Source organism: Ascaphus truei, chromosome 5 (assembly GCF_040206685.1).
Source record: "Ascaphus truei isolate aAscTru1 chromosome 5, aAscTru1.hap1, whole genome shotgun sequence".
Classification (NCBI taxonomy): domain Eukaryota; kingdom Metazoa; phylum Chordata; class Amphibia; order Anura; family Ascaphidae; genus Ascaphus; species Ascaphus truei.
The window spans coordinates 122,041,211-122,058,346 of NC_134487.1; the positions used below are offsets into that span (position 1 = coordinate 122,041,211).

Sequence of the window (17,136 nt, forward strand, 5' to 3'; positions counted from 1 at the left end):
GGGGGTTCCCATCATAGCGATTCTGAGAGGGAATCCGTGGGCCAGGGCTGGCGTAGGTAGTGGCCATTGTTGGCGCAGAAGCCGTGGGACCCTCCTGACGGGCAAAGGTGGCCAATTGCTGGGAGACAGTGGACAGCTGATCGCTAACAAAGCGTAAGGCCTCTATGGTAATACTTGTACCCACCTCAGGGGGGTCTGCATTTGTTGGGCTCTGCATAATGTCACGCCTGTATGCCCGCAGACCTGGCTAGACCCCAGTACTGAGGTGGGAATGGTATGATACCACACACCCACAGCAGTGGGAGCAAGCCCGGAATGTGGTATTGCGTTGCCTGGCCTGTTGGAAGAGTTGTTAGTATATACTTGCAACGCTTGGGGATGTCCGTAAGAATAGTCGTGTCCGTGTGCCAATGTTCAGGAGTCCAGAGGTTAGAATCGTCAGAGTATAAGCCAGGTCCTAGGAAGCCAGAGGTAAGCGAAGTAGAAGGCATAGCAGGGTTCAAAGGGATACCAGAGAGCAGAGTAGTCCAGGGCAAGCAGGGGTCAAAGCCAGGGAAATCCAAGGTAACACAGAAGCAGGAAAACACAGGAACACAGAGGGAGCACAGCATAGGTCAGGTACACACAGGGAAACAGGAACTATGCACAGCGAGGAAGAAGTGGACACACAGGGGTTATAAAGGAGGGCATACCAATAGGAGAGAGGGGAGGAGTAGAGAGAGAAGTGGGAGATGACAGGGATAAGACAGGGAGAGAAGAGGAGTAGACAGAAGGGGCAGTCAGGGGAATGGCCTGTAAGGCTTGGGAGGCGGAGACCTGGGGAACAGGATAAGAAGAGCCTGTGCGCGCGCCCCCTGTAAGCTGGGAATGCGCGCGCACAGGTTGCAACACAGAGAGGGACGGCATGGAGCAGGGGAAGACTGCAGGAGGAGCACGGAACTCAGAGAAGGGGGACGCGCACGCGACACATGACCGCGAGATGGCATGCAGCGGCAGGGAGGAAGAAGCAGGTGAGCCCGGGGAGGTATTGGCTGAGCGTGTGCGCGCGCCCTCCGTGGGCTGAGGGAGCGCACGCACCGGACGCGTCACAGGCATGCGGACCGCCGCGCCGCGTGCACCACGCAAGGAGGAGGCAACGGGATGGATGGCACCACAGGGGAAGGTAAAGCAGCTACCGCGGGAGAGAGGGAGCGGGGAGGATCAAAGCAGGGACTCAGGGAGCGCGTGGGAATGCGAGACCTGCGGGGAACGCGCTGCGGCAAGGGGAGAGAGGTAGAAGATGAAGGAGAGGAGTGGGAAGGAGTAGAAAGGGTAACAGGAGATGGGAGAGAGGGACAAGGAGAGGAAGGAATCTCCTGAGTCGTCACAAGGATACAGTTGCTGCTAGTTTTTGTCTTCTTTTGGGGAGATTATGTTTATACACCCTTCCCTCTTTATAGTCTCTGAAGTCTCTCAGGAATTTCCTCTGTTTCCATTTTTTAAGGTCATGTCTAAATTTGTCAATATACTTTTTGAGTTTTAATTCATAGGGATTGAACTCTGGACAAATCTTCCACGTTTGTACCTCCTGAAGACATTTTTCAATGTGCTCAATGACATTTCTTAATTTTTTACTTTCAATTGCATTATCTCACTTGAGCAATGGGTAAGAATTGTTGCCCATTCTTTTCTAGATTTATCATCATTAGTCTGGGATGAAGGTGAGGGGTTAATCCTAAAGCCTCTGGGTATTCGGTCATGTTTAATATAATTCTCTAGGCGTGTCATCTCCCACCAGAGTTTAGATTGATTTTTATATAGTTAATCTAGTGTAGAGAAATAATCCCTTATGTAATTAACAGATGAAAGTAATGGCGTGCCTTAAGGAAATAACATGGTTTGTACTTTGTTCTGCCAGGAACCAAAGTAACATCTATTGGATAAAAATCCTGCCCTAATAAGAACCGAGAAGAGCAAAGTCCAAGTACGTGCAGGGGTCACAACGAAGATCAGGCAAGGCACAACAACAGGCAATACTCAGAATGCAGCAAGCACGGTACATAAACAATAGTTTATGCTCAGCAACAAGCAAAGGGCTGACAGGGTATAAAAAGGAAAAAGAACCAATAGGAAGGCAGCAGGATCAGTGACATCATACGTAAGATGAGAGGCGATAGGAGGAAGCTAAATGGGTATCAGGTGAGAGACAACTAATTTCAGTCTTGACATTATCTGCCGCGCAGCATGCACGCACAGGGTGAGTGCGACGTGAGGCGACTGCGTCACCAACTGGGTTGCTCACCGTGGTGACATCAAGGAAGCGAGATTGCACAATCTGCCTATTACTGCAGCGTGTGCGCGCAGATGGGTGTAACATTTCTGATATTCTTTATAAACTCCTTTCAGGCTGAAGGAGTGGATCAGTGAATAAAGACTCAGAGAACAATGATACAGAGGTTAAAGCAAGGGAGTTCTCAGCTCCTTGTGACTTTTAGAAAGTCACTTTATCCCCATGTGCCTCAGGCACCCAAAACAAAAATAGATTGTAAGCACTATGGTTCAGGGACTTATGCTGCAAAAATTCTATGTACAGCGCTGTGTACATTGTCAGCGTTATTCAAGGAAAACATGTTCTTCTTTATAAACATTGGGAAGTACTTAAATTGGATGATTCCTTGATAAAACACTTGCCTCCAATGCCATCAATAGTCTACTGGAGGGCAAGTAATTTAAAAGATAAATTGGTACATAGTCATTTCATCCTGGGCAATTCAGTGAGGAGGCAGGTGCATGTACCAAACAGGGTATGTACAGATGTGCAGGGTGTAACATCTGTAAATGGGTAACGGAATATAGTACTTTCTACAAACTAAGCACAACAAAACAATTCAAGATTAGACATTTCATCAATTGTGATACAGTGGACGTTATTTATCTTATTAACCGATTCCCCATCCCCTGCCCCTGCCCCATTGTCGACACTAACCACCACACTTGCCCCCATCCGGTCATGCCCACACCTAACCCCAATCCCTCAAACTGGACACCCTTCAACCCTGGCTCCTGATACATCTGCATGCAAACTTGTTCTCCCCAACCCCTTTCCCTACACCCATAACACTCCTTTCCCTCAGATGAGGGGCTCCCTCCTATGCCCCCACTACCAACAGGACAATTAAGACTAACCAACACTTTGAAGAGGGAAGATAATACCTCTTATAACCCCACCCCCTCAACTGGCCATTCTCACCTGTTAACCCCCCTCCACCTGTACCTGCACCTGGCAGACTGGGCACTAGTTGCCGCTGGCCTCAACAGATTTATGGGTCGTTCTCCCTTTTACTGCCTTCACTTTACTGACCCCCACTTCCCACATGCTGGGGAGGGGACCTCGCCAAGGTTCTAAATCCACACCTTACTCCCTCCCTCAGTCTTCTAGGACAACCTACTATGCTGCCTCTCTCTTCCTGGGGTCTGCTGGGGCCTCTCTCTGCCTCAGGCCTGCTGGCGCCTACCTCTTCCTGGAGCCTGCTGGGGCACCTGTCTTCCTTGGGCCTCTCACCTCCTGGGGCCTCAACTAATCTTTCCTGATTCAGCCCCACATACTTCCTGAGCTGGCCTCTTCTCTCCTGCTTTTGCCTGGACCCCACTCCAGCACCTTGTGCTCCTACCAGGCCACCGCTCCTTCCCCACTGCCTACACTGTGATCTCTGGAGCTGCATTCATAGCGCTACACAATCTTGGCATGCTGGCCTCTCCTCCTCCTTTCTGCCAACATCCGATGGAGGTGACAAGCTGTGGAGAGCCCCCACAAGCCACTGCAGCTATCCGGCGCTGTGCTGTGTCATTCCTCTTTGGAGCTCCATAAGCAGCCTCTTGTGGTGCTGTGGAACTCCCTTTTATAATATGTCAGTGTTGTCTATACACTCCTATACATACACTTTTTATATACAGTATATATTAATACACGTTTTACACATTTGAATTTTTTTATATTTTTGGCGCAACTCCATTTGTTATATGTATTTGTAGCCCTCTTTCCACCTGACTAAAGAGACTACCCGTACTGTCGTTACATGTTGGCTCACAGAGTGCCTAAGCCTCCGCCACTGAGAGCCTGGAGTGGTATAAGTATCACATCGGTGCAGCGCCTCCACTGTGAGGGATCCCAGTGGAGTGGGAGGGGCCCCTCACAGGAACCAATAGTAATACACAAACACCTGCATATAATAACAACCTTTACTATACACCATAAACAGTACCCTGTACCACACAGTATAACATTATAACCTGTACCACACAGTACAATGCACATCCAGCCCAGTACCACCCGTGAGTGTCCCCAAAGTACATTGGGTGCTAGGCACCAATACCCTGATGTTCTTTTCCCAATGTCCAGGCCCACTCAAAAGTGTAGGGAGTAGCACTACCCCGTGATCTATTGGTGCACTTTGTTGAGGTACCTGCTGAGTACTCCAGTACTCGGTGCGGCCGACTCAATGATGAGGATCCGCTGATCCAGCGACGTCGTCGTCCGCAATGGCGATCCGTCTGCATGTGGGGTGAATCCCATCGGATGGTATCACCATACAGAGTCTCTGAACGTAGGTGGTCTGGTTCCAGATCACAGGCCGCGGGTCACCGCGCGGCATCTTCACTGTGTCCCTGACACTAAACAGTAAAATGGGGAAGCGTCCCTATCTAGGGGCCTTCCCTGAAGCAACCACAAACTCCCTTTAGTGGGGCGTATCTGGGACCTAAGGGGGTTTTCTGGCCTAGTCTGAGTGCCACTGACACTCAGACCCTACCTTCCCTTTGTCTGTCCTGGCTCCAACTGCTGCCTCGAGCTCTAAGCGCGCAAAATATATATTTTGCTTACCAAGATCCTTGCCTTCCTATTTGCTGTCTCAGCCCACATGGTCCAGCAGCCCCAGGGGATCCTGGGATATGTAGTTCCCCTGCGGAGCTCTTACATAATGGCCACCGCTTACGCTATGCAATGTGCATGCGCGAGGTGTCCAAAGCTGGCCGCTGGACCTCATAGTCTTCTGTACATGCGCGAGTGTCTCAAACAGCAATGGCGGCGCCCGCTAGCCACAACCGCCCCGTAGCTCCCAGTGACCCGATCGCCCCACTACTACCACGCAGCCTTCCCCATCAGCCACAGTAGCTTCCCCCTTCCCTGCACCCACATCTGAGGTAAGGGGGCAGGGGGATACAGCCACACACACACACACACACACACACACACACACACACACACACACACACACACACACACACACACACACACACACACTCACTCACTCATTAAAGGGCAGGAAATGCTCAGGGGGAAGATACTAGCATTATGTATAATAAACTTCCATATGCTTCTGGGGGGATGGCAGTTTATTTTACCGATTTAAAATTATATTTTATTCTATATTGATCAGAAGATTGAGCAGAAGATTGTGTTATTCAAAGTAAATATTCAACCACTCTTCACATCAATGTGCTTCAGCATAGAATGATGAAAATCAGTGATTTGTTGGGGGCATCCGTTGTCAATACTGAAAGTCTTTTAGAATAACTACAACACACACATCACTATGAAATGCTCCAAGAACTAAATTGGCTATCCCTTGAGTCCAGGTTCATTGCTACCACATGCAGCACTTATCACTTGAGACCTGATTACAAAGGACGGTTCACGTCCCAAGGTTCAACAAAGAATCCAGTTGCTCCTCCTCTTACGTGCACCTTATGATTGGAACAACCTACAGATGTAACAAGACTGAAAGTCTTCAGTGCTGCGGCTGCTCGTGGTCACGCGACTGCGATGGTCGCGGCACTTAAAGATTAACGTTGTGGGGTGTCACATTCAGAAGCATGGAGCCCCTGCAACAGACACTGTCCCTAGCTCCGCAGACATTTGCTTGTTCATCCTCAGTGCTGGTGACAAATCTAACTACATCTGTACAAGAGACTCTCCAAGCCTCCTCCAGTTTAATTTCTTTGAAGACTTGAGCTGTCTTACATTTTAATCTTGCCTGTAACTGTCACATATGTCTATAACATTGTCTCTAACTGTCTATGAAATGCCTGTAAATATAATGTGTAACCTCTGTTCATTTAATGTAACCATGTATTTTCATCATAACACTGTGCCCAGGACATACTTGAAAACGAGAGGCAACTCTCAATGTATTACTTCCTGGTAAAACATTTTATTTAAAAAAAAAAAAAAAAATGTTATTTCTGAGTGTAAGGCTATAATGTTATTTCTGAGTGTAAGTCTATAATGTAGAGAAACACAATGATTATTGTTTGGTTAATAGGATTGTTTTTATTTTCTAGTACAAAAAAATTGCTTAGCACTGTCTCTTATTTCCACTTTCAAGTCTTTGACAGATTGAGCGAACTTTTGCGTCGAACTGTTTATTTGCATTTATATTGGCCTTTTTATATTTAATGGTTCTTTTTTGGTGCACTTTTGCCATCTCCTCTATCCCTGTAGTTGATGTCACTGCATTTATTAAAAACATTAGATTTGTTTTGGTGCCCTTTTCTGCTACTAGATGCATCATATTTAACAAACTTGTTGTTATGGTTTCTGATATCTGCTGCAGCTTTGAAAACCAAAGGAGGTTTATGCCACTTTAGAATGGGCAGAATTGTGGACGCAGAAAAATGGGAGAAAAAGTGACTCTCAGAGGTGCACAGTTTGATATGTCATTGTAATGCAACTCCTGTTATTGATGCTTCCCAAATGGCAAACGGAAGAACATGGAGCAAACACTGGATTAAATACAGAAACACAAAGGAGTTTATTTGTGAAAACTGTTTTTATTCAGCATTTTACTGTTTTCTGCATAAAAACTTGACAGTGTAAGGAAACCATACTGTACATGAATTCAGATATATTCATATGTGGTTTTGTATTTATTACAATGTTCAATGGAAGGGTGGACTTTTGTTATCTGATTGCCGACCACAGATTTGTTTATCCGTATCAAATAACATCTGATTCACATAGCACTGCTGCTTTACCTCCCTGCTTGATTTCTCATACAGGTAAAATATGAAAATAATGTATTCATGTTTGTCTCAAGGTCTTATCTATTGGCCAACCCAAGTTTTCAGCATATTCTAGGCAACAACTACACCTAATTTGGCAAACATATAAATATTCTATTGGAATCATCAACATGTTATGAGAATAGGAAAGGCCAATATGCCGTTTCAACCAACATTTAACCAAAAGTATAAGTCATACAAGACCTGTTTTATGAACTCTGCTTTATTATAACAGTTTAAAGTAGTTTTCATCACCTGTCATGGGAAAATGTACAGAGATTGATTTTATGATCAATTTTCCTCATAGGCAACTAGGATAAAATAGCCTGAGATCTTGTAGGAACATTTACAAGTAAAACAAGCAACAATATAAAAATATACTTGCGTTATATATATATATATATATATATCAGTTAAAGATGTACTTGAAGTGATAAACAGACCAAACATGAGTGTGTTGGAGACGTAATATAAATGGACAGATTTCGGACATTTTAGGTAAGCTGTGAAACTATCCAATCACAAAGTCTTCCCTTCATTAACATACAGCCGTGAATCAGGTCAAACATTCTCTCCAGCCTGATTAATGATGGCAAAGTGATGTCAAATGGAGTCTGTAAAAAAAGGAAATTATAGCTGTGAGAGAATCATTTTTCTTGTCATAGGCAAGCATCACATCTATTTTTGCACTTAAGAAGATTAATATCAAAAAGCAAAAAAAAAAAAAGAAGTGCTGCAATACCCACCCGGTGGTAAAGAAGACTAGACTTTCTCAATTTGGCAATTTACTTTCTATAAGAAATTTATATATAAATTATTAATATTTAATGTTGTGTTTTCTTAAGCCATTGTATACCAGAAAATGTGTATGATAAAAATTCTATAGTTGCACTTAACAATGAAAAATATTATCTAGAAGTCTAACCTGACTTAAAGGCTGCGGATCCTGAACAGGGGACAACAAAATCTGTATCTCGGAACAATGCTGCATGGTCATTTCCTTTAATAAAAGAAGGGACATTTGGTTCAGTGTTTTATATTCTAGACATGAAAAGTAAAAGCACGTTTTAAGATAATTCAGTGTGCATGCTCCCATGAGTTTGGGTTGATTCACTAAAACATGGTAACTCTTAGAAGCTTCGATAAGAGACTTAACGCTTGGAAAGTGCACTTTACAAGCGATTCTGCATGTGTAGCTCTTCAGAAAGCCATGACAACGTGTCAAAATCACCTGTAAATGTCTTTTTTTTTTACAAGCATCACTACTGTTGCAAAAACAAACGCCCGATTTTGCAGTGATAACATCGCAGTTACTAGAATAAGTCCCTTAGCCTTGCAGTTGAATGACCGATATTGCACAGCTACAATTTACACTACACACTAATCACTATTCACTCATTCGTCTCCACCTAATTGTTTTGCTGGTGTATGGACTAAGAGGGTAATCGTATATTGTGAGAAGTTGCTGTTCTGGTCGTTTCTGGATGAAAATCCCTATTGGCTTGAATAGGGGTTTTCGGCCATAAAGGGCCTTGATTGTCAGCTTCACACAATATAGTACTAATTACAATATAGTACTAACTATAGTCCTTATACAGTACTAATTTTCCAAATTGTTCTGATATTTATTTTGTGTAACAATATTTTGTAACTTTTGTGTTTCTGCATGCAACACATTCCAATGACACATCCAGCTGATATCATGAATACAGTATGTTTGATGCACACTTGCAGAAATATGACATGTTTTTTTACGTGTCAAACACACTATCTGGGAAAGTCTGTGTATCCTGTGGCATACAAGAAAAAGTTAAGTCAATTAATTTGTGTGACAAAAATCCAACAAGGGTTAACCTTGTAATACCCCAAATTGAAAATAATGGCAAAAAATGTGATAGTCACACCAATAGTTATCTAAAACAACAAACATAATTTAATTAATGGCAAATCACAAAAACAATAAATAAAAATAAATACAAATTTAAAAGGCAAATAATATAAGACAAGAAGAATAAAAATAAGGGCAAATTATATGCAAATGTGTCACATCAGGCATTGTCCACCAACGTCAGAAAAGTAAATCAATCAAAAGTAAATCAATCAATCGGAAGTGTCTGCTGCCTATTAAAGTTCTATTATTCTCCTTCACATGCGGATTCCATTTCTGTCTATTTCACTTTTCTGGAGTCCCTGAAAACCGCCATTTTTGAGAATGGTTTGTCATTTAGATTTATTTTTCTGAGCACTTATTGGGCATATTTGGATGATTAAATCGGAAATAGGTATATGTTTTCTCAATGGTTGGGTGATCAATATTAGTGTTGAATGAGTGAATCTGATTTACTGATCCGACTTACCTCATTGAGAACCGGTTACTGCAGTTGGCATCCTGCATATGGACCCACAGGGGCCCCTACTTTTTTCTGTCTTTAAAAATCACCTGCCCACCATTTGAAAGACAACTTCTTTGCACATGCTTGCTGATGATTAAACTATCCTACATGCACGTGGTTCCAGTCTCCCTGTTCTTAAAATGTACTGCAATCTGATTTTTATCAAATTTAAACTGGATCACTCAAAATAAACCATTTTAAAACACTGTCAAAATAGTAACTATGGTAATTGGGACTAAGGCTACATTTCTAAAGCTTCCCATGACAAAGTAAAGGATCAGAACCTGCTCTAATGCTAATCTTGCCTCAGTTTATAGCTTTAAATATTTGGGCTTGTGACTAGACTCCCATCTAATATTGTGTGCAGCAAGAGAGGTTCCATGGAGGAAGAAGCGGAGCACAGCAAAAAACTTGGGGGCTATACACCAGCAGGTAAGAGGTTACAACATCCTTTATTCCATGGTAGACATCATGGTGTTATGAGAGGTAGGAACTCTAATGCGTTTCGGGCGGTAGCCCTTTGTCAAATATTGTGTGCATACTGTATTGACCAATTCACATCCAAAATCTATTCCAAACTGGGTGTACTTTATAGAAAGAAATCCTGCCTATGGTAAAATCCTAAATCCTATGGTACAGCACCCCAAATTCACCTCAGAAAACTTGACATTCTTTACAACTCAATATGCAGTGTTGTCTTATTATGGAACTTCAACACCCACCAGTGATTTTTTGGTAGTCCAAAGACTGGCCATTCATCCCAGGACGTGGGTGCCCAGTCTAAACCTCCTGCCCAAATGCTAAATGCTCTTCACACCCCTGGCACCCTCCGAGTCTTTCATGTCCGATGTCTGTGTAGACACACTGGCACCAAGCTGGTAGCCCAGTGACTCACCCAGAACATCGGTTCGGAAAGACCCAGCTCATAATACCGTGCACAAGCATATACTGTATGTACTTTCAAAACACTGATTAATAAAACCAGACATTTATATACTTTTCCTAAATCTGAGGGTTATGGGGAATAGAATAAGAAGTTGCACTTTATTCCTACTAGCCATATTCCCCACACACTATACTGGACTTAGACTTTAAAAATGGTTGGAGCATACCGAGTTCTGCGTGACCTGGGCATTAACTGGGCATCCCCTCTTAAAATAGGAACCCCTTTACCATTCTAGGGATACTACACATGCCAATGCCCCATTTACCTTTCTGGTCTGTGCTGAAGCAGGGAATCCTAGCGGTGAGTTGAGCAAGCATTTTCAAGAGGAGATTTTGCCGGAGCAATGTGTCTGTAATGGATCGGGGGACTCGCTCTTCCCAGCGTGTCCCTGTCACCTTGGTTCCTCCGGCTAACCCTTCCGTTCCCTTGCCTTCCTGTTCTCTGCCTCATTCCCTCGCGGCGCGGTCGGCACGCTCCGGTTCGCGGTCTGCGCGCATGCACGGTCCCCTCACTGTGCGCGCGCGCGTTCCCGGTTCCTGGTCTCCCGTCAGGGGACTCACGCCCCTCGGTGCACCTCCGTCTCCCTACCTGCTTCCTCCGCTCCTTCTCCCTCTCATAGTCCCCAGCCGAGCACCTCCTCCGCGATACTTCCCCCACGCTCTGGTACTTGCGTTACAGAGGGCGCGCGCACCCGCTCTACTTACCAACCCTCCCCAGGTACTGGCTCCGCCCCCCGGAGGTTGCAGGCTATTACCCTAGATTACCTCCCTGTCTCCTCCCCTGTTCTCACACACCTATCCCTGAAAGCTCCCAGACAAACCCCTGCCAATCTCCTTCCTGCTATTTGTCCTCCCTCCTTTATAACCCCAGTCTGTCCTCTCTTTCCTTGCTCTGCATAGCTTTCCTGTAGCTCCTGTGTGTGCAGTGTCTATGCCCAGCTCCCTTGTCTGTTTCAGCTCCGGTTCCTGTCCCTGTCCCTGTTTGGATTCCCTTGGTTTGAACTTGAAATCTGCCTTGGACTTTGACTACGCCGCCTTCTCCTGCCCTTGTACCCTGGCTTTCGGACATCACTACGCTGCTCTCTCCAATCCCTGGACTCTGGCTCTTGGACAATACCTTCCGACCTCTGGCGCCCCGGACTCAGCAAGTATAACGTTAACCCTTACTCACCAGGCCCGGCAACAAAAGTACCACAATCCGGGCACGCCCTCACTGCTGTGGGTGCGTGTTATACCCTTACCAACCTCAGTACTAGGGACTGGCCAGGTCTGCGGGCATACAGGCGTTACATTATGCAGAGCCCAACAAATGCAGACCCCCCTGAGGTGGGCCAAGGCGTTTCCATGGAACACTGGCAATTCCTAAGCAATCAACTCACTGATGTCACTGAGAAAATGTCTACCTTATCTCTCCGGGAATCTCCTGTGACACAACCTACCCCGGCCCCAATACCTCCAGGTAATCCGGGACCACGTATTCCACCCCCCAACCGGTATGACGGGGACCCCCTCGCTTGTCGAGGATTCCTGAATCAGTGTGAGGTCCAATTCGAAATGTCCCCATCCCACTTACGTACTGGTCGTTCCAAGGTGGCCTACGTCTATGCCCTACTCACTGGCGACGCCCTCGCTTGGGCTACTCCCCTCTGGGAACACAGATCAGACCTAACCCAAGATTATCTCAAATTCCGGCATGAGTTCCAACTAGTTTTTGATACACCAGCGTGTAGGGAGACTGCTGCTTTCTCTTTATTTCATCTCTCCCAGGCTCGTAGGTCAACTGCAAGATACGCGGTGGAGTTCCGCACCATCGCTGCAGAAACCCAGTGGAACAATGAAGCTCTCGCTGCGGCATACTGGCATGGTTTGTCAGAATCTCTCAAGGATGACCTTGCAGCTCACGCCCGGCCTTCATCTCTCGAGGAACTAATCGCTCTCAGTATCCGGATGGATCAGCGCACTCAAGAACGACGCCACGAGCATCACCGCTCTCGTTCTCTCTCGTCCTTACCTGTTTCTCTTAGATATCCTCCACTGCCCTTCCCTGCATTGCACGCTCCTGAACCGATGCAAATTGGTGGCCAACAGCTTTGGACCGCTGAGAAAGCACGACGTCGGGAGAAGGGCCTCTGCTATTACTGTGGTTCCCCAGAACACCAACTTCGTCAATGCCGCTTGAAACCGGGAAACGGGAATGCCCAGTAAAGGTAGAGGGGCTTCTACTGGGTACTATTTCTCCTTGCCCCTCTCTCCCTAAGGAACTACCGAACAAGATATTCCTCCCCATAACCCTTGTGGGTCCTGATCTCCAAATAGAAGTTGAAGCGTTCATCGACTGCAGGTCTGGTGGCAACTTTCTTGATCACGCCTTCGCTTGCAACAACCAAATCTTGCTAGTCAAGAAAAAGTCACCCATCGGCCTCGAGGCCATTGACGGTCGACCGCTTCAACCAGCATTCATCATTTGGGAATCCATTCCACTTACCCTGACCACCGCGGATGGTCATACCGAGGTAATGGTCTTCGATGTTTTCCATTCCCCTACTGTCCAGGTTATTCTGGGATTGCTGTGGCTGCAGCTTCATAACCCGCGTATTGATTGGACCAATGTTTTGCCGATCAAATGGGCTGATTCCTCAGAGAAGACGGTTTCTCCTTCTGTTGCCGTGCTAGCTGGCCTCGACACCACCTCATCTTCTCACTCTGCTTTGCCGAAGGTATACCATGAATACTTAGATGTCTTCAATAAAACTCAGGCCAAAGTGAACAATACCTTCTGACCTCTGGCGCCCGGACTCAGCAAGTATAACGTTAACCCTTACTCACCAGGCCCGGCAACGCAACTACCACACTCCGGGCACGCCCTCACTGCTGTGGGTGCGTGTTATACCCTTACCCACCTCAGTACTGGGGACTGGCCAGGTCTGCGGGCATACAGGCGTTACAGTGTCTCAATGTCCAAGAATCCGACATGATTCCTGTGTACATTTTGGGGTCTCCAGCAACTCTGGAACCCGGCTAGCAAGACACATTCTGACAACATTTTCTCCGTAAACCCCCCCCCCCCCTCCCCTTGAAACTCATAGCCCAGCAATCTCTGCTTGCTGGCACTCCTGGAAAGGTAAAAACACATGAATTCTTTATTGTCGCATAATTTCATTCAATGCATTACAATCACTGGGCTCAAGAGCTGACACTCCCGAACCCCAATACATGGATTAGACGTGTAACCAAACGGGCTTAAACCTTTATTAGTGAGCCTGGTTACCCCCTCACAATATATATATATATATAAAAATACTGAGTTAAGTTATGGTGAGTAAAAAAAGTGACAAAAACCCTCCACAGGAAAGCAAATATGCAAATATAGCTGTATGCTCATCTGCATGTCTTAGGCAGGTCTGCAACCCCACCTTTCCCCATTATCACCCAGCATACAGCACTTCCACTGCAGCAAGGGATTCTGGGAAATGACATGCAAATGAGCACACAGTGTCACTTTTTGCCTCAATAACCATTTTTAACATGGTTCCCTATAGGCTTAAGCTTGCTGCATGGTCACAGCTTTGAGCACAGCCAGGGTTAAGGTGCATACCCAGAAAACCACCCACAGACAGCTGTGTGGGGTTGATTTTACTGGGAATGCAAGAGAGGTCGAAACAGCTGTCTGTGGGTAGTTTTCTGGGTATGCACCTTAACCCTGGCTGTGCTCAAAGCTGTGACCATGCAGCAAGCTTAAGCCTATATGGAACCATGTTAAAAATGGTTATTGAGGCAAAAAGTGACACTGTGTGCTCATTTGCATGTCATTTCCCAGAATCCCTTGCTGCAGTGGAAGTGCTGTATGCTGGGTGATAATGGGGAAAGGTGGGATTGCAGACCTGCCTAAGACATGCAGATGAGCATACAGCTATATTTGCATATATATATATATATATATATATATATATATATATATATATATATATATATCTCCTTAGATTGTTAGCCACTGTTAATGTACAGTATGAACTTTTTTTTACTGTTATCCCAAATATCTGAAAAATGTATGAAGGACTTCCAAATGTTTATCAATGTACATCCTTTGAAGTTAGCTACAGTCCACATATGATTGATGCTTTTATGTAAAGACATAAATAAAAATAAATGTACATCCACAATATTTGTTATACCTGTAGTGCCCCATTGATATGGTTTTTTTTTAGGTCAGTTTTACTTTTTGCAGTTTCATCTGATCGTTTCTGCTTTTCAACACATTCAGTTATTGAGGAATCCATCACAGACTGGAGTGAGATTTCACCCTTTTGCTTCAAAGTAGATAGCTTCCCATGCAATGAAACAACTCTAAGGAAAATATATACAGTATGTCATTTTTTTTAAAGGTAATACTGTATATTCAGACATCAGGAATTATGAAAAAAGTTAAAGAACCGAGTAATATTTTCCAGACCTGTTAATCCTTATACTGTACGTGTAAGGAAAAGACACTCCATTTGTTTTCTATATAGTGGGTAATTTCTTTTAGGCGAAAAAAAGCAATCTGGGCCTTTTTCGGTTGAAAGTCCCTGTTGACTTCAATAGAGATTTTTAGCTGAAAATAACATGTACAGCCACTTTGAGACAAACCTGTAAATTCCCTTATTCTATCTATAGTAGTCCAAAGTGTGAGCCTGTTGTAAGCAACTTGTACAGCTAGCTTCAGTAAAAGAGCACTTGAACAAGTGCAACAAACTAATTTTTCAGGTATTCCTGTAAAGGGAGGAAGCAAAACAGTTAATTCATGCAAATTTGAGACGAAGGCAGAATATTGTTGTACTCCCCCTTTACTATAGTATCAAATTATTTTTCTCCTTAAGAATGGCATGATTAGTTAATTCATATTTCAAAATGTTCTGCGCTCAAGTTGCTCATTTGGTAGCCGACAGATTCTTAAGTACTTTATAGCAGGGGTGCGCAAACTGGGGGGCACAAGAGTTTTTTTGGGGGGCGCGGCGGTTACAGAGGCCCAAAACTCTTCAGCGCGAGGCCTCTGTAAACTTGCTTACCAGGTTTTGGAGCACACGTCTCCATGGCAAAGCGCCATCAAATGATGCTGCGGGGTTACATGAAATGACGTCATTTGATGCTGCATTAAAGGGGCGCGCAACCCAGGAAGAGAGCAGGCGGGAGGGGGGGGGGGGGGAAAGCAGCGCGGGAAGTATGCGCACCCCTGCTGTATAACCTCGGGAGGAAATGTTTGGGGAGTGAAACACTGTACAGCCTATAGAAATGTAGAGTACAACTCAGGCTTTTGTTTCAATTAAGTTCTCCTTATCCTTTTAAACAAATCAGTAGACTGCAGTTCCTCCCTCCCCGCTTTCTTTTTTAATTACAAGGATGCGAAGCAAGGGGTCCCTTGAGCTAAGTCGTGCTAATTTGAGCTGCGGGGACCCCCTGATTCCCGAGATACTTACCCGTAAAGGCAGTGCTAGTACTTCTTGGTAATTAACTCGTGTGACGCTGGCCAATAGAAAGGCATTCTAATGGCTAGTGTGACGTAGGAGATTTAAACCTCCATCTCGTTTCCCTTGGAGGGGACGGTACCGGCGCTACCTTCAATGGTAAGTATCTCAAGAACCAAAAAAAAAAAACGTATGGGTAGACTGGTGCTTTAAGAGTCCTGTACTTTGTGCATATTCCATTGTCTTAAACATTGTATACAGATCCTCAAAGAGTATGTGGATTGACTTTTGAGTACAGTATATTTTCTTCTTAATGGCAGTACTGTATTTTTGTCAATTTTGTAACCAAGTCTAATCTTTAAATGTCATGTCTGCATGTGGGTCATAATGATATTTCAGGCGGAACAACTTTCAAGTGTTTGGCCGTACTTTTCCCTGCTTGCAGGTCAGGGCAGTATTATGGAGGGCTCCACAAGACCGTGTATTCATAGACTGAAGGAAGAGTAGCATATTCACATGCCAATTATAGTCTGGTAATTGCAGGCCTCTTTTCAAATGATCAATCATTTGTTAAACAAGAAGCAAGACCTACCTAGAATTATTGTATTTCATCCAGTCAGTCATTCCACACTGTATATATTTAAAGTCCCAATGGACCTGTGCATTAAATTCTAATATATTATACAACTGCTCAAACTCAATTAAGAAACAGTACATGCAAAAAAATATATATACCGTGCAAGAGGAATCCACAAATTACCACACAACAGGTTAGCTGGATTACAGTTTCTAAGATCTTTAACGTTGACATTCTTTGCATTGTAAGCATATAATAGCAACACCTGTAAGAATATAGAATGAGGAACATAATTCATATTTAAAGATTTATCTAGTGCTTTACAGATACGTGTTTGATAAATTTTTATTTTTTTCATGGTTATGCTAAAAAAAATACAAAACATTTTATCACTAAGAATGCCAAATAAAACAAAACACAACATGAGAGGCATACAAGGAAAATCAACGCCTCCAAGAAGGCAACCTATTTGGTCCCTCAGCTACAAGTACTTGGTGGAGTGATTACAAGCTAAAGAGGCAATCCAAGACGTTTTGTTTTTTTACAGGATTGAAGCAGGGGGTCTCCAGAGCTGAACCCCATTAATTTCAGCTCCAAGGATCCTCTGCTTCTGTAGATAATTACCTCTGAAGTGGTAGTCAATCCAAGGGTTCACATTATGGCTGATTTTTAAAGCTCCTGGCTTATTGCAGGACAATAGGAAGCCGTGATGTCATCTGGTGCAGCTTTATATTGGCCCATG

The 17,136-nt window shown here is 44.5% G+C and overlaps 1 protein-coding gene across 2 annotated transcripts in view; it reads right to left on the reverse strand.

Moving 5' to 3' along the window:
• Positions 1 to 6,817: 6,817 nt before the first annotated feature.
• Positions 6,818 to 17,136, reverse strand: part of CFAP54 (cilia and flagella associated protein 54) — a 331,179-nt gene continuing 320,860 nt past the window's right edge. Inside the window, exons 66-69 of one of the 2 annotated variants that reach the window (XM_075600548.1) lie at positions 16,553 to 16,659; positions 14,549 to 14,720; positions 7,964 to 8,038; positions 6,818 to 7,652 (exon numbers count right to left, since the gene is read on the reverse strand). In XM_075600548.1, coding sequence (XP_075456663.1) covers positions 7,533 to 7,652; positions 7,964 to 8,038; positions 14,549 to 14,720; positions 16,553 to 16,659 — 474 coding nt within the window. In that variant the 3' untranslated portion in view covers positions 6,818 to 7,532. Of the gene's footprint in view, positions 7,653 to 7,963; positions 8,039 to 14,548; positions 14,721 to 14,740; positions 15,126 to 16,552; positions 16,660 to 17,136 lie in introns of those variants that run through there. The other variant, XM_075600549.1, reaches the window with a different exon arrangement.